This window comes from Muntiacus reevesi, chromosome 13, assembly GCF_963930625.1.
Source record: "Muntiacus reevesi chromosome 13, mMunRee1.1, whole genome shotgun sequence".
Classification (NCBI taxonomy): domain Eukaryota; kingdom Metazoa; phylum Chordata; class Mammalia; order Artiodactyla; family Cervidae; genus Muntiacus; species Muntiacus reevesi.
Genome location: NC_089261.1, coordinates 19,150,875 through 19,169,402, shown reverse-complemented (window position 1 = coordinate 19,169,402; position 18,528 = coordinate 19,150,875). Strand labels below are relative to the sequence as shown.

At 38.7% G+C, this 18,528-nt stretch overlaps 1 protein-coding gene and 1 pseudogene across 2 annotated transcripts in view; one reads left to right on the top strand and one right to left on the bottom strand.

Moving 5' to 3' along the window:
* Positions 1–18,528, top strand: part of IFT81 (intraflagellar transport 81) — an 87,796-nt gene that overhangs the window by 50,839 nt on the left and 18,429 nt on the right. For both annotated transcript variants that reach the window (XM_065903988.1, XM_065903990.1), the window contains exons 12-14: positions 8,421–8,570; positions 11,396–11,524; positions 12,504–12,593. In XM_065903988.1, the coding sequence (XP_065760060.1) occupies positions 8,421–8,570; positions 11,396–11,524; positions 12,504–12,593 (369 nt within the window). The remainder of the gene's footprint in view (positions 1–8,420; positions 8,571–11,395; positions 11,525–12,503; positions 12,594–18,528) is intronic.
* LOC136145760 (alpha-aminoadipic semialdehyde dehydrogenase pseudogene) lies at positions 5,227–6,956 on the bottom strand (annotated as a pseudogene).

Sequence of the window (18,528 nt, the reverse complement as noted above, 5' to 3'; positions counted from 1 at the left end):
AAAGTGGGGAAAACCACTGGACCATACAGGTATGACCTAAATCAAATCCCTTATGATTATACAGTAGAAGTGAGAAATAGATTTAAGGGACTAGATCTGATAGAGTGCCTGATGAACTATGAACAGAGGTTTGTGACATTGTACAGGAGACAGGGATCAAGACCATCCCCAGGAAAAAGAAATCCAAAAAAGCAAAATGGGTGTCTGAGGAGGACTTACAAATAGCTGTGAGAAGAAGAGAAGTGAAAAGCAAAGAAGAAAAGCAAAGATATACCCATTTGAATGCAGAGTTCCAAAGAATAGCAAGGAGAAATAAGAAAGCCTTCCTCAGTGATCAGTGCAAAGAAATAGAGGAAAACAACAGAATGGGAAAAACTAGAGATCATTTCAAGAAAATTAGAGATACCAGGGAACTTTTCATGCAAAGATGGGCTCAGTAAAGGACTGAAATGGTATGGACCTGACAGAAGCAGAAGATATTAAGAAGAGGTGGCAAGAATATACAGAAGGACTGTACAAAAAAGATATTCATGACCCAGATATTCATGATGGTGTGATCACTCATCTAGAGCCAGACATCCTGGAATGTGAAGTCAAGTGGACCTTAGGAAGCATCACTATTAACAAAGCTAGTGGAGGCGATGGAATTCCAGTTGAGCTATTTCAAATCCTAAAAGATGATGCTGTGAAAGTGCTGCACTCAATATGTCAGCAAATTTGGAAAACTCAGCAGTGGCCGCAGGACTGAAAAAGGTCAGTTGTCATTCCAATCCCAAAGAAAGGCAATCCAAAGAATGCTCAACTACCACACTGTTGCACTCATCTCACACTCTAGCAAAGTAATACTCAAAATTCTCCAAGCCAAGCTTCAGCAATACATGAACTGTGAACTTCCAGATGTTCAAACTGGTTTTAGAAAAGGCAGAGGAACCAGAGATCAAATTGCCAACATCTGCTGGATCGTTGAAAAAGCAAAAGAGTTCCTGAAAAACATCTATTTCTGCTTTATTGACTATGCCAAAGCCTTTGACTGTGTGGATCACAATAAACTGTGGAAAATTCTTCAAGAGATGGGAATATCAGACCACCTGACCTGTCTCTTGAGAAACCTGTGTGCAGGTCAGGAAGCAACAATTAGAACTGGACATGGAACAGCAGACTGGTTCCAAATTGGGAAAGGAGTACATCAAGGCTGTGTATTGTCACCCTGCTTATTTAACTTATGTGCAGAGTACATCATGAGAAACGCTGGGCTGGAAGAAGCACAAGCTGGAATCAAGATTGCCAGGAACCTCAGATATGCGGATGACACCGCCCTTATGGCAGAAAGTGAAGAGGAACTAAAAAGCCTCTTGATGCAAGTGAAAGAGGAGAGTGAAAAAGGTGGCTTAAAGTCCAATATTCAGAAAACTAAGATCATGGCATCTGTTCACTTCATGGGAAATAGATGAGGAAACAGTGGAAATAGTGGCTGACTTTATTTTTCAGGGCTCCAGAATCACTGCAGATGGTGATTGCAGCCATGAAGTTAAAAGACGCTTACTCCTTGGAAGAAAAGTTATGACCAACCTAGACAGCATATTAAAAAGCAGAGACATTACTTTGGCAGCGAAGGTCTGCCTAGTTAAGGCTATGGTTTTTCCAGTAGTCATTTACAGATGTGAGAGTTGGACTATAAAGAAAACTGAGTGCAGAAGAATTGATGCTTTTGAACTGTGGTGTTGGAGAAGACTCTCGAGAGTCACAAGAAGATCCAACCAGTCCATCTTAAAGGAGATCAGTCCTAGGTGTTTATTGGAAGGACTGATGCTGAAGCTGAAACTCCAATACTTTGGCCACCTGATGCGAAGAGCTGACTCATTCCCTGATGCTGGGAAAGATTGAGGGCAGGAGGAGAAGGGGACGACAGAAGATGAGATGGTTGGATGGCATCACCAACTCAATGGACATGAGTTTGGGTAAATTCCGGGAGTTGGTGATGGACAGGGAGGCCTAGCGTGCTGCAGTTCATGGGGTAACAAAGAGTTGGACTTGACTGAGTGAACTGAACTGAACTGATAGAGTTGATACTGTATAAACATTTTTATTATTTTATAAAAGTATCCAGTTCACAAACAGAAAGTTTCAAAAACTGATCAGTCACCATAGATTAAGTGTGAGAAATCCTGCTATTTGTGGGAGTTGGTGGGGGATGAGAGGAACATGGTCAACTTTAGTAGCTATGCCCAGTTGTCTTCCAATTATTGTTCCAAATTTGTATCCCTCACTCTCAGTGGTGTATAGGTGTTCTACTTCCTCCACATCTTCAACAACACTTAGTATTGAAGGACTTTTTATTTCTGCTAGTCAGATGGGCATTATAATGGTATCTTATTATGGGTTTAATTTGCATCACTGATTGTAAATGATGTCAGACATCTTTTAATATGCTTATTGGCCACTTTGGGTTTTCTTTTCTATGAAGTGACTATTCAAGTATTTTATCCATTTTTCTATTGGGTTATTTGCCTTTCTCTCATTGATTTGTGGGTTTAATTTATGTATTTTTGAATATAAATTTTTTTGGATTAACATGTTACAAATATATTCTTCCCAACTTGTGACTTATATTCTTAATCTCTTAATATATTTTTTGATGAGCAGAAGTTCTCAATTTTAGCAAAATCAAGTTTATCAACATCCATTTTCAATGTGTGCGTGTTTTGTTTCAGAAATCCTTTCCTATCTCAGTAATCATAGTGATATTTTCCTATATTCTAGATTTTTAGTTCTTGTTTTCACATTTAAGTCTATATAATCCAGTTGGAATTGATTTTTATACATTATGAAGTAAGGGCTCCATTAATTGAGCATTTTGTTCTTTTCTTAAACTGAAGCATAGTTGTTAGTTTCAGTGTTAGTTTGTTGTACAACAAATGATTCAGTTACATACATATTTTCAGATTCTTTTCCATTATAGGTTATTATAAGATATATTCAATATATCCCTGTGCTATAGTAAATCCTTGTTTTTTATCTGACCCTGACTACTTTGCCCCTAGGTAGTTTGTCCAGTGAATGTCAAATAACCAATCAGCATAGAGCACATTGAGTAATCAGTAGGTTTGTTCTTTCACAAAAACATTTATAGCTTTTAGCTTTTAAAAATAGTTCCAGAGCACAGCAAGATAGAGAAGGGGAAGATTGGCCTAGATAATACAGAGGATAGCAGATGAAGAGGATTGATTTCATTTTGGGCACTTTGCCCAGGACACTTTTAATAGAACATATAGTTACTCTGAGGATTCTGAATCTGTGGTTATGTCAGGCTTACACATTTATTCTTTTAAAGGAAAAATTGCAAGTTATTAAATTCTAGGTACATTGGTCTGACTTAAATTTTTTAAACAGTTTCTGTAATCCAGCCATTGATAATTTTGCTGTGTGGGGGCTAGATTCCTTAATATTAAAACTAACTCAACCATGGATAGAGAAATATTTTGAACTTCCTTCTTTTAAATCACAATGGGTTCATCATTTCTTTCAAAGTTTTAGTCATTTAAAAAGCTGTCTAAACAATGAATTAGTGGGTTATTTTTATATGAAGAATTTTTAATCTTACTGTTTTTAAGGACTTTCTTTGTATATTCAGGAATCAATCAAGTCTTTAAGGAAAAAAAAAAAACCTAAATTTTAGAAATATTCTCCTTCCTATTTTGCTACCTTATAGTTTATTGGGTTTGCCAAAAAGTTTGTTTGGATTTTTCCATAACATCCTACAGAAAAACCCAAACTAACTTTTCGACCAACCCAAGAGAATTACTGACCTTAGATTTAGCCTATTTTTAGGAGGCAAAATACCACATGGTGATAGAGCTTGCATTAAATAGTGACTTTGAATGAATTTTCCTTTTTTTTTTTCTGTTTTCTAAAGCTTCAGTAATACATTCATTTACTTTTTTAAAATTAGTTAATTTATTTTACTTTACAACATTGTATTGGTTTTGCCATACATTGACTTGAATCCACCATGGGTGTACATGTGTTCCCCATCCTGAACCCCCCTCCCTCTTCCCTCCCCATCCCATCCCTCTGGGTCATCACATTGTACCAGTCCCGAGCACTCTGTATCACGCATCAAACCTGGACTGGCGATTCATTTCACATATGATATTTCACATGTTTCAATGCCATTCTCCCACATCATCCTGCCCTCACCCTCTCCCACAGAGTCCAAAAGACTGTGTCTCTTTTGCTGTCTCGCATACAGGGTTATTGTTACCATCTTTCTAAATTTGTGTATATATATATGTGTGTATGTGTATATATGTGTATTCCATATATATACTGTATTGGTGTTTTTCTTTCTGGCTTACTTCACTCTGTATAATAGGCTCCAGTTTCACCCACCTCATTAGAACTGATTCAAATGTATTCTTTTTAATGGTTGAGTAATATTCCATTGTGTATATGTACCACAGCTTTCTTATCCATTCATCTGCTGATGGGCGTCTAGGTTGCTTCCATGTCCTGGCTATTATAAACAGTGCCACGATGAACATTGGGGTACACATGTCTCTTTCAATTCTGGTTTCCTCAGTGTGTATGCCCAGCAGCGGGATTGCTGGGTCATATGGCAGTTCTATTTACAGTTTTTTAAGTTATCTCCACACTGTTCTCCATAGTGGCAGTATTAGTTTCCATTCCCACCAACTGTGTAAGAGGGTTCCCTTTTCTCCACACCCTCTCCAGCATTTATTGCTTGTAGACTTTTGGATAGCAGCCATTCTGACTGGCGTGAAATGGTATACTTTTATTACTTATAAAATTATTTATTACCCCCCTAATTATCCTTACAAAGAACTGGGCATTAAAAAGATTAAGATTATTAAAGAATTTTCACATTGTAGGCAATATGGAAGTTTACTTTTATTTTGAAGTGATGCATTAAGTATAATAGGCCAGATTCTCACTATGGACATTTTTATTTATTTATTTATTTATGTTTAATTTTTTTTAATGTAAAAATTACTTTTTATTACTTGAGACGATGTCATGAAAAGTTTTATTTTTTAAAAAATGAGTCTCTTGATTTAGGCCTCAGAAGCATAAGGGATTAACCACCACCGGCTGTCCCCACGGCTGCAAAGAGAGCTGAGGGGATGACTAAGCTGAGGTCCACATCCTCAAAAGCTATAATGGCATTGTTTCCTACAAGTTCTAATAAACTTCTCCCAAACCACCACCGTCATATTCAAAATGATGCATTTATTCAAGGCAAACACTTATTTTCTTTGTCTTCTTCAGAAGAAAGAGTTACAACAATGTGTAAAAAGCTTGAAATGTCAATTTAAAGCACTTTTTTACTGAAACTTGATTCCTTGGGCCAGAGGAAGGTCCTTACTGTAGTTGATGGTACAAGTAGATCTTCTCATGTACTGCTTCCAGGCTTCACTGCCCGACTCCCTGCCCCCACCAGTGTATTTCTCCCCTCCATATGCACCTCCAGTCTCAGCCCCACTTGTTGGAATGTTGACGTTTACAATATCACAATCTGATCCTTTTGGTCCAAGCCAGTGAAAGATTCTGCCCATATCCTTGGTAAAGATGCTACTTGAAAGTCCCTGTTTGACTTCATTATTCCATGCAAAGACCTCATCTTCATTCTTGAATTTAAAGACATAAAGAATTGGGGCAAAAGTCTCTGTGTGTACGATGGATGCGTCATGGTCAAGACCTGTCACAATTGTCGGTTCTGCGTAATTTCCAGGGAGATCCATAACCTTGCCACCATAGACAATGGTGCCACCTTCTTTCTTTGCTTCTTCCACTGCTCCAAGAAACATGCTTACTGCCTGTTTGGTGTGGAGTGGCCCATAGAGGACGTTTGAGTCCCAAGGGTTCCCAACACAGATCTGTGCATAGGCCTTTTTAAGTCTATTGACAACCTCATCATGGATGCTTTCATGTAAGAACAGGCGCCTCGCGGTGGTACACCTCTGGCTGGCTGTCCCCACAGCTGCAAAGAGAGCTGAGGGGACGACTAAGCTGAGGTCCACATCCTCAAAAGCTATAATGACATTGTTTCCTACAAGTTCTAATAAACTTCTCCCAAACCTCTCCTGTACCATAAGGGCCACCTGTTTTCCCACCTGCGTACTCCCGGTGAAGGACAACAGGTCCACTCGCTCACCCTTGGCCATTGCTGTGCCGATATCTGCTCCACGGCAAGTCAAGGAGCAAATTGCACCAGGCAGCTTGTTGTCCTCCAGAACTTTGGCTATTATCTTTGTAACAGCTACACTAATGAGAGAAGTTGTAGGAGCTCCTTTCCAAAGGCAGGCATTCCCACAGATCATGGCAATGGCGTTGTGGTGTACACGGCCACAGGGAAGTTGAATGCAGTGCTGATTCCAACCAGGCCTACAGGATTCCACTGTTCAATGAGAGCATGGCCAGGTCTTTCAGAAGGCAAGATGGGTCCCCCAATCATCCGAGATAAGCAAACAGCATAATCACAAACATCCATGTATTCCTGAACTTCTCCCACACCTTCCACCAATATCTTCCCCATCTCCAAAGACACCAAGCTTCCTAGTACTTGGATCTTCTCCCACAAGGCATCACCAATCTGTCTCACTACATCTCCTCGCTTTGGAGCAGGAATATCTGCCCAGATGCTCCATGCTTCTCTTGCTTTCTTCACAGTTTCCTCATATTCAGCCATGCTGGCCTGCCTGACTTGCAATGGGCTCATTGTTAGCAGTACAATAGGTGGTGATAACCTCTCCCCGGCCTCCCCAGCTTCCATTGTACACGCCGTCGTTTTCCTCGCGGAGCCCCAGCTCCTTCAGCCAAGCATATTGGGGCTGATTGATGAGCAGAGTGGACATGAAGGCGGCAGGCCTGTTCCAAGGTCCGGAGAACTTGCTCTTCCTTGCAACGTGCACGCAGAGCAGACCGGGAACGCGCCACATACTGAGTCAGGGTTGCGAAGGGCACCTGCGGCCAGAGGAACAACTGAAGTGGGGCCCCGCCCCCGACCCGGAGGAGCCCATTGGGTAGGCCCGGCCCCGTCTTCGAGCACGCCCTCCGCTGTCGCCCTGACTAGCTGGATCTTGCGCGAGAGCCGGGAGCTGTGGCCTGGAGGTTAACCAGAACCTGGAAAACAATGAGGGTCTGGACATTTTTAAAAGAATGTAGTTAAAAGGTTGGAGCAGAAAAATTATTTTATGTAGTAAAAAATCTGAAAATTCTTAGTACTAGTGGTACATAAGACAAAGTGATTTTTTAAAGTGTTCTGTTCTGTTTTAGAAATACCAGAAAATTTTCACATTTGTCTCTTATATTGAACAATACTTTTAATGAGCCAGTGCCTCAGGACCTTTACACCTGCTGTTTCTACTACTTGGAATGCTCTTCCCTGCTTCTTTCTCCTTCCTCTAACAAACTCCTGCTACTTCAGTCTTGCTTAAATTATTTTTGAGAAATTTGTCATAACTCACCTCTCTAAAATTCCAACCCCCCCCCCCCACCTTTTTCTACCTTGGTCCCAACCCAGGTTAAATTCCTGTTATTTATTTTTCAGGACCCCTTCACTGCTTCATAATGTTCATTTTGGTTGTGAACATCAGTTCAATGTTTATTTTCTTTACTGTTTCTTAATAGTGTTTATTTTGTTAAGGGCAGGATGCGTATCTTGTTTAGAGTTGTATTCTCAGTGTCTGCCCAGTGCCTATGTAATAGTTAATTAATAGTACTTGATAAATAAATTCCTTTAAATATTCATTTCACGTGCTTTTCCAAACTCTAGTTGGTATTGTTTAATAATAGGATCTTTCCATTAGAGTAGTTACAGTTACTAGTAGGTCAGCAGCTGAATTAAGCAACTATGAGTTCCCACTAATTTGGAGTATTTTTAGCTTTTGAACATTTGGGATGAGTTTCAGATGCTTCTTGGGGTATATGGTCACAGTACCTTTCTTAAACAATAAATAGTAACTGCAAATATTGACTATTCTGCTTGGTTATATTAATCCCAGTAGATCCAGGGTCACCAAAATAGTATAGTACATAAAAGATAAAATGATAAGACCATAGCCAGAATTGGTCTTCCACTTTCTTCTTCTTTTTCTTTTTAACCTTTTTAACTTTTATAGGATTGAAGTTTCTGTTTTCCAAATCCTTATTGTAAAGCTCACAATGAATAGCTTTTATATAAGGATTTACAGTATTTAATGGGTCCAAAAAATCAAAATGTACACAGAGTATTTTAATTAAGCAGTTAGTCTCTCCAACTTTTTAATAAAACTAAGTTATTGTTCTGTATTTGTGACACACATGTTGGAAAGTAGAAAAGAAAATGTAATACATTGAGGTTATATATAATATTTAGCAACTACTTTTCTACTTATTAAACTACACATTGTGTTCTTTTGCAGTTCAAGCGATATATCAGTAAACTTCGAAGCAAAAGTACAGTTTTCAAAAAGAAGCATCAAATAATAGCTGAATTTCAAGCTGAATTTGGTCTCTTGCAGAGGACAGAAGAACTTCTTAAGCAACGTCATGAAAATATTCAACATCAACTGGTAATACAGAATTATATTGAGGTTCTAGAAGTACAAATGCCTAGAGGTTTATAAGTTGTAGCTTCATACTGAAGTCATTGTTTTTATTAGAAAAACCATAAAATTATTCATTTTTTCTGATTAATTATAGAGGTGACCTGTAAGCTGATTCATGTACTTTACTGTAGCAATGAGTGCTTTTTTATGTGTACTGGGCTTTGGGATAATTAATAAAAGTTGAATTCCAAGTAGCTTTTTCTTTTGGTTAGCTAGCTAATACAACAAAAATGATCATATCAGGAAATTGGCTGTAATTTATTTATTTATCATGGCCTACTAAGCAGAAATCTAAGCAGCCACTTCTGTGAAGCTATGGAAATATATATTCAGAGAAGATTCTATATGGAAGTTTGCCTGCAGGCTTGGTTCCCTATATATTTGTGCCTTGGTTGTCAAAAAAAGTTCAACCCAGAGAAATCCCTCTAGCAGCAAAGCTGTTCTTATTGTGGGTGCCAGTTTCTCTGAGTTTTCTTGATTTGGCTTTTTTTTTTCTTTCACCCATGTGGAAATTATGTCATCATGTGATGTTGGCTTGCACGCATGCATGCTAAGTTGCTTCAGTCATATCTGACTCTTTGCGACCCCATGGACTGTAGCCCACCAGCCTTGCTGTCCATGGGATTCTCCAGGCAAGAATACTAAAGTGGGTTGGATGTTGGCTTACCAGCTAGCAATAATCTGTTAGAGGTTAATTAAATTTCAACTAGTTGTGGTTAGCTGGCAATATAACCTTTTCTGTCTCATGCTGTTGAATATTGTTTGCTTCTAGGGAACTGAAGATTGAACACTTAGAGTACATCAAACTTAGGTTCTAACAGCAGTAACTTTTAAAATTGATACATAGCAACTGCATTATTGCTCACTTCAAAATATTTTCTAATTTTCATTGTGATTTCTTTGACCTATGGTTACTGCTTAAAACCAAACATTTGGGAATTTTCTAGTTACCTTTCTGTTATTGATTTCTAGTTTATTTCTGCTATGACCAAAGAACATACTCTGTGATTTCAGTTCTTTGAAAATTCTGAATGTTGCATTATGGCTTAGCATGTGATCTGTCTTGATCATTGTTCCATGCACAGTTGAGAAGAATAGATATTATGTTGAGGATGGTGTTCCATATATGTCAGTTCAGTCCAGTATGTTAACCATGATACTCAAATCTTCTGTGTTTATTGACATTTTCAATCTGCTTGTCCTATCAATTATTGAGAAAGATGTTTTACAGTATCTATGATTTTTCTCTTTTTAGTTCCATCAATTTTTGCTGTACATCTTTCCTTAAACTTCTTAGAATCAGAGCCTGAGAAGGGTATACTTGGTACAAGTGACTTTCTGAGGGAAGGAGTACCTTCAGAAGAAAGGGAATGAGGGAAACAAGTGGAGCAGTAGAAAAAAGCCAAACAAAGGTGTATTTTTTAAGTTTATTTTTAATTAGAAGATAATTGTTTTACAATACTGTGTTGGTTTCTGCCATACATCAATATGAATCAGTCATAGGTATACATATGAAGGGTATATTCTTGACTGAAAACAGCTTCATCTTGATCCTGTGAGGAACATTTGGGTACAGATTGTACTATGGAGTTGATTCCACCTTGAGGCAAGGGGTCTGGCCTTTTATACTCCCAGTATATACTGGGATATACTGCAGTATATCTGGTGCCTAGAATTGTGTTCTTGTTCAGTTTGTAAGTTGTGTCTTACTCATTGACTGCAGAACACCAGGCTTCCCTGTCCTTCACTTTCTCCCAAAGCTTCCTCAGATTCATCTCCATTGAGTCGGTGATGCTCTGTCTAACCATCCATTCTCTGCCATCCCCGTCTCCTTTTGTCTTCAGTCTTTCCCAGCATCAGTCTTTTCCAATGAGTTAGCTCTTTGCATCAGGTGGCTAAAGTATTAGAGCTTCACTTTCAGCATCAGTCCTTCCAGTGACTATCCTGGAAGGTTTGATCTCCTTGCAGGCCAAGGGACTCTCAGGAGTCTTCTCCAGCACCACAATTCGAAAGCATCAATTCTTTGGCACTCAGCCTTCTTTATGGTCCAACTCTCACATTCATACATGACTACTGGAAAAATCATAGCTTTGACTCTATGGACCTTTGTTGGCAAAGTGATGCCTCTGCTTTTTCATCGCTGCCTAGGTCTGTCATAGGTTTCCTTCCAAGGAGCAAGCGCCTTTTAATTTTACGGCTGCAGTCTCCATCCACAGTGATTCAAGAGTGTAAGAAAATAAAATCTGTCATTGCTTCCACTTTTTCTCCTTCTATTTGCTGTGAAGTGATGGGACCAGATGCCATGATCTGTGTTTTTTGAATGTTGAGTTTTGAGCCAGCTTTTTCCACTCTCCTCTTTTGCCCTCATCAAAAGACTGTTTAGTTCTTCTAAAGAGCCTAGAACTGTACTTGGCACATTGATAAATACTAGATAAGTGAGAAAATATGTACAGTTTTTCACTTGAGATCATTCATTCACCAAATATTTAATGAGTGCATCCTATGTTTTAGTTTCTATGCCAAGTACATAGCATTACGCTCAAGTCTAAAATTATACTTACTTCCTATGCCCCTGAAGATGCTGGAGTAAAATTTACTATAAATTTATAAAATATAAAGGAATATAATTATTGTTGAAGTCAATAAAGATTGTTGACTAAATTCCTTTATTTTACTTACAACTTTATTGTTGTGTATTAAATCTATATACTTCTTATGGAATCATCAAGGTTTGACATCAATTTTGTGGACTCTTGTTTTTTACACCTATTTTTATTTTTTACTTTCAGCAAACTATTGAGGAGAAGAGGGGTATATCTGGATATAGTTACACCCAAGAAGAACTAGAACGAGTATCTGCTCTGAAGAGTGAAGTTGATGAAATGAAAGGACGAACACTGGATGACATGTCTGAAATGGTGATTACACAGGCTTTGTTTTATACACAGGTTCTAAGGCAGATATTTTTGTGTTTGTTCTGTTTTCAGTGCAACATTCAGATTTTCATTTCTGTGTATTGTTTTCATTATATTCTTTCATCTGTCTTTATCACTCTCTTTAAAATTTTTCCATTCTTATGAGGTTGTTCAATTTGTAATACTTTACATGTTTTGTGGTTTTTGAAGTGTGTAAAAGTTACATAGCATTAAAGAAATATTTAAGATAAAAAAATAAGTTTTCCCAAATTATACTGCTTAACTTAGTACAGTTATTTCATTTGTGTGTGTGCCCTTAGTTTCTTTCCATGTTTAGGACTGCCATTCAGCCAGAATGCACAGATAGAGCTTCATCAGACTTTAAAATGTTGAAATCTTTCATTATTTATTGGTAAATAGCTGCTGCCCCAAACTCTCAGAGTACCCACCTCCACCTGCCTTGCCCACCTCGTTCCCAGAGCCCTCTGGATTTCACAACATTCTAATTCCTAAAAAGATTAACATTTTGCACAGCAGACGCCTCCATGACCTGAATCATCTCTGTGGCTGGTGTCCCTTGTGATTGGTCATTGCTATACCTTTTGGGTTATTAAGTAGCTTGGCTGTCACTTCATCCATGTTTATATGCATTTTATATAACCTACATAATTTATATACTTTTTAAACTTGATACAGAGTTGTATATCAGCAACTTTGTAATTTGTTTTAGTCCTTTAGCTAGATTATAAATATTTTCCCATAATGGTTTGCAGTCTTAATAATTGACAATTTGAATAGTTAAATGATATTCTGTCTTACTGAGAAGTCAATACTTATTAAATGACTTCCTTTTAGTTGGCATTGAAATAATTTATAGTTTTATTCACTTATATAAATACTTCAGTAAATATCTTTATACATATAGTATTTTTGTTCTTTTGAATTATTTTCTTAGATGTCATATATTTTGTTTAAATGGCAGGTAAAAAAACTAAATTCCCTGGTATCTGAAAAGAAGTCAGCTCTAGCTCCAATTATAAAAGAACTACGACAATTGCGTCAGAAATGCCAAGTAAGATAATTTAGTTTTGTGATACTTTTAATACTCTCTCTTGTTCAAATGTATTAGTTAAAATCCTAGATATTTTACTTGGATAATTCCTGGCAAACAAATTATTTTTACAAAATTCTGTGAAAGAGAATAATATTGTGACCATCAATGGTTTTTGTTTAATTTATGTTGTTTGTTTTGTCATAAATTTTTGCACTGGGGAGAGAAGAAGAAGTTTAAACTAAAGTCAAAAGTGCAGCCAAATGAGATTTGTGCTTTAAATAATGTTCATGTCAGAGCTATAAATATGAAGTCACGTTCTTCAGTGGCCAGGTGAAAGTTCAGAGTGTGCCAACAAGTGGTGACAAGTTAATGTTAGATTAATGAACTTGCTTTGCTGGGGAGCAGGATGGGGGGCAAATCATGATAACTTATGCTTAAGTGATGAAATACAGTTACTTGGAAGCTAATTCTAGACACTGCTTTAAAGATAAACTGTAAGAAGGTAAATGCCCAGATCAGGTGGCCTTCACCATTTGACATTAACAATTGTTATTTTATCATTCTCCATGTAGTAATTTTAGGTTTGAATGTGAGCTGTACTGCATGTGCCTAAGGATGAACTATAAAACTCTTCATAAATGCCATCCATCAGAGTGAAGAGAAGCAGAGTGAGAGATCACATGGCCCTTGAAATCAGATAGACATTGTTTCCTTTTTTATAGACAATGCCATGGAGTCTGAGACAGGTTTCAGTTCAGTTCAGTCACTCAGTTGTATCCAACTTCTTGCAACCCCATGGACTGCAGCACGCCAGGCCTCCCTGTCCATCACCAACTCCTGGAGTTTACTCAAACTCATGTCCATTGAGTTGGTGATGCCATCCAACCATCTCATCCTCTGTTGTCCCCTTCTCCTCCAGCTTTCAATCTTTGCTAGCATCAGGGTCTTTTCCAGTGAGTCAGTTCTTCGTATCAGGTGGCCCAAGTATTGCAGTTTCAGCTTCAGCATCAGTCCTTCCAATGAATATTCAGGACTGATTTCCCTTAGGATGGACTGGTTGGATCTTCTTGCTGTCCAAGGGGCTCTCAAGAGCCTTCTCCAACACCACAGTTCAAAAGCATTAATTCTTTGGCACTCAGCTTTCTTTATAGTCCAACTCTCAGATTGGTGATAGGTTTAGTGACTTATCCAAATAGAGAAGGAGGAAATGAGAGACTTGGAGCTTCACTCTAGCATCTCTAGCATATTTTACATCTCCTGCTTATTTCATTGTACACTCCTGCTGTCACAAGAGAAATGGAAGAGAGAAGTCCCAGTTCTCAGGGCTTCATACTGTAATAGGAGAGGTGGAACAAACACAAAAGAAATTAGGAAAAACAAAAAGATAACCCAACTTAAGAACAGTATAGAACAAATATAATCAGAATCATATTCCTAACTGATGAGGAAATGGGAAGGAAATGAAGGAAATTAGGAAATGAAATGATTGTCAGGAAGAAAAGTTTCAGAAAGCAGATTAAAAAAAAAAAACTTGTAGATTGAAGATATCAAGAATTATTTTCATGGATATATTCTAATAGCTGATTTTCTTAGTGCTTTTCTTGTGCCAGCAACTTGCAGATAAAAAGTGAAAGTGAAAGTCACTCAGTCATGTCCAACACTTTGCGACCCCAGGGACTGCAGCCCACCACACTCCTCTGTCCATGGAATTCTCCAGGCCAGAATACTGGAGTGGGTAGCTGTTCCCTTCTCCAGGGGATCTTGCCAACCCAGGGATCAAACCCAGGTTTCCCGAATTGCAGGCAGATGCTTTACCATCTGAGCCACCAGGGAAGCCCAAAGGGAACAGTTTTATGTATTTCTAGTGATGATGAAATTTCTCTATGACAGTATTAATAAAATATAGTAAAAATAAATCTGTTTGTAAATACAGACATACTTTATTGCATTTTTTACAAATTAAGGAATTGTAGCAACCCTGCATTGAGTAAGTCTGTTGGTGCCATTTTTCCAACATCTACTTACTTCATGTCTTTGATTTTGGTAATTCTTGCAGTATTTCCAACTTTTTCATTATGTTTGTTATGGTAATCTGTGCTCAGTGATCCTTGATGTTACTATTGCCAAAAGACTGACTTCCTGAAGGCTCAGATGATGGTTAGCATTTTTTAGCAATAAAGTATTTTAAAGTTAAGATCTATACATATTTTAGACATAATGCTTTGCACACTTAACAGACTACAATATAGTGTAAACATAACTTTATATATACTGCGAAACCAAGAAATTCATGTGATTATCTTTATTGTGATATTCACTTTTTTACAGTGGTCTGAGGCAGTATATCGTCAGCAAAAATAAGACCAGGAGCTGATTGTGGCTCAGATCATAAATTCCTTATTGCCAAATTCAGACTTAAAGTGAAGAAAGTAGGGGAAGCCACTAGACCATTCAGGTATGACCTAAAACAAATTCCTTACGATTATACAGTGGAAGTGACAAATAGATTCAAGGGATTTGATCTGATACAGTGCCTGAAGAACTGTGAACGGAGGTTTGTGACATTGTACAGGAGGCAGTGATCAAGATCATTCCAAAGAAAAAGAAATGCCAAAAGGCAAAATGGTTGTCTGAGGAGCCCTTACAAATAGCTAAGAAAAAAAGAGAAGTGAAAGGCAAAGGAGAAAAGGAAAGATATACCCATTTGAATGCAAAGTTCCAAAGAATAGCAAGGAGAGAGAAGAAAGCCTTCCTCAGCGATCAGTGCAAAGAAATAGAGGAAAATAATAGAATGGGAAAAATTAGAGATCTCTTCAAGAAAATTAGAGATACCAAGGGAACATTTCATGTAAAGATGGGCATAATAAAGGACAGAAATGGTATGGACCTAACAGAAGCAGAAGATGTTAAGAAAAAGGTGGCAAGAATACACAAAAGAACTATACAAAAAAGATCTTCATGACCCAGATAACCATGATGGTGTGATCACTCATCTAGAGCCAGACATCCTGGAGTATGAAGTCAAGTGGGCGTTAGGAAGCATCAGTACGAACAAAGCTAGTGGAGGTGATGGAATTCCCAATGGAATTCAAATCCTAAAAATGATGCTGTGAAAGTGCTGCACTCAATATGCCAGCAAATTTGGAAAACTCAGCAGTGGCCACAGGACTGAAAAAGGTCAGTTTTCATTCCAATCCCAAAGAAAGGCAACACCAAAGAATGCTCACACACACAGTTGCACTCATCTCACACACTAGCAAAGTAATGCTCAAAATTCTCCAAGCCAGGCTTCAACAGTACGTGAAGTGTGAACTTTCAGATGTTCAAGCTGGATTTAGAAAAGGCAGAGGAACCAGAGATCAAATTGCCAACATCCGCTAGATCATCGTAAAGGCAAGAGAGTTCCAGAAAAACATCTATTTCTGCTTTATTGACTATGCCAAAGCCTTAGTTGTTGTGGATCACAACAAACTGTAGAAAATTCTTAAAATAATGGGAATACCAGACCACCTGACCTGCCTCTTGAGAAACCTATGTGCAGGTCAAGAAGCAACAGTTAGAACTGGACATGGAACAACAGACTGGTTCCAAATAGGAAAAGGAGTACATCAAGGCTGTATATTGTCACCCTGCTTATTTAACTTATATGCAGAGTACATCGTGAGAATTGCTGGGCTGGAAGAAGCACAAGCTGGAATCAAGATTGCTGGGTTAAATATCAATAACCTCAGCTACGCAGATGACACCACCCTTATGGCAGAAAGTGAAGAAGAACTAAAGAGCCTCTTGATGAAAGTGAAAGAGGAGAGTTAAAAAGTTGGCTTGAGGCTCAACATTCAGAAAACTAAGATCATGGCATCCAGTCCCATCACTTCATGGCAAATAGATGGGGAAACAATGGAAACAGTGACAGGCTTTATTTTTGGGGGGCTCCAATATCACTGCAGATGGTGACTGTATCCATGAAATTAAAAGATGCTTGCTCCTTGGAAGAAAAGTTATGAACAACCTAGACAGCATATTAAAAACCAGAGATATTACTTTGCCAACAAATGTCCATCTAGTCAAAGCTATCGTTTTTCCAGTAGTCATGTATGGTTGTGAAAGTTGAACTATAAAGAAAGCTGAGCGTCAAAGAATTGATGCTTTTGAACTGTGGTGTTGGAGAAGACTCTTGAGAGCCCCTTGGACAGCAAGAAGATCCAACCAGTCCATCCTAAGGGAAATCAGTCCTGAATATTCATTGGAAGGACTGATGCTGAAGCTGAAACTGCAATACTTGGGCCACCTGATACGAAGAACTGACTCACTGGAAAATACCCTGATGCTAGGAAAGATTGAAGGCAGGAGGAAAAGGGGACGACAAAGGATGAGATGATTGGATGGCATCGCCGACTCAGTGGACATGAGTTTAAGGCAGCTTCAGGAGTTGGTGATGGACAGGGAGGCCTAGCATGCTGCAGTCCATGGGGTCACAAAGAGTCGGACATGACTGAGCGACTGAACTGAACTGAGGCCGTATGCCTGTAGTTCTTTCATTAAATCTATTTACATTTCAAATGGGGAGTTTTATTGAAAGAGCATTTAGTGCATTAAAGGAAATGCTTCCTGGGTAACTCAAATGGTAAAGAATTCGCCTGCAGTGTAGGAGACCTGGGTTCAATTCCTGGATCAAGAGGATCCCCTGGAGAAGGGAGTGGCAACTCACTCCAGTATTCTTACTTGGGAAATCCCACAGATAGAGGAGCCTCGTGAGCTACAGTCCATAGGGTCGCAAAGAGTTGGACACGACTGAGCAACTAACACACACACTCACAAAGGAAATGCACTGTTATGGAAATCCAAGGATCAGAACTATAGTCTGTCTGGAGCAGTTGGAGGTACTACTACCTGAGCATTTGGGTTTAGGGAAGCTTCAGGGACTTTAGCGGGAGCTTGTGGATAATATCAATGAATGTGATAGTAAGAGAGTTTCTCAGGTGGCTCAGCGTTAAAGCATCCGACTGCCAACGTAGGAGACGCGGGTTTGACCCCTGGTCAGAAAGATCCCCTGGAGAAGGAAATGGTAACCCACTCCAGTGTTCTTGCCTGAAAAACTCATGGACAGAGGGGCCTGGTGAACTATAGCCCAGGAGGTTGCAAGAGTCAGACACTACCTAGCGACTAAACAGCAGCAGCAGCAGTGATAGCAGGAGCATTTATCAAGTGCTCTGCATGCCAGGCACTATTATGTTTTTCATTCAGGCCTCATAACCACCCTGTTAGATAAACCACCCTTTACACAAAGGAGCAAATAAAAGCACACAGGGTGAAGGACTTGCCCAAGATTACACAGCTGGTACATAGTAGAGCAAAGTTCTAAAGAACTCATACTCTACCAGTAACATGACTCAGTGAATCACTTCGTATTTGCTTCTCACTGTTCTTGCCACAGCCGTGTGTCTGCCTGTGTGTTGTTTTTTTTCCTCTATTTTTTAGTTTCTCCTCATTCTTTGAATTGGCATAATTGTAACCTTAGCTTGCTTATGGCTCCTCAGTGTTCACATCTCACGCTGTAGCCTTTCTCTACATATGTGTTGAAGTTGTGAACTTATAATTCCCATTTTCTTTGCATTTTCTAATTTAAATTCCTGGTGCAGTGCCTCTCTTTGGAGGGCAGTTTTCCATGCCAGACCACCTCAGAGATTACTGCTATCCTAAGGTCAGATCAAGGATCCATCCTTAGTTGAACTGGCTATGCTTGTGGGTAAGGATCAGAAGAAAGGACAGTAACATGGAACTAAGTATGGCTGCCTGGAGAATTTTCCTTCTGGAGAAGCTACAGAATCAGGCAGACCTTAAATAACCTTAGATAGATGACTTCATCCCTATATTGTGTCCTCACCTGTAAACCAATCCCTTCTTAATAGAGTGGTTGTAAAATTAAATGAAATAACACATGTAAGGTACTTTG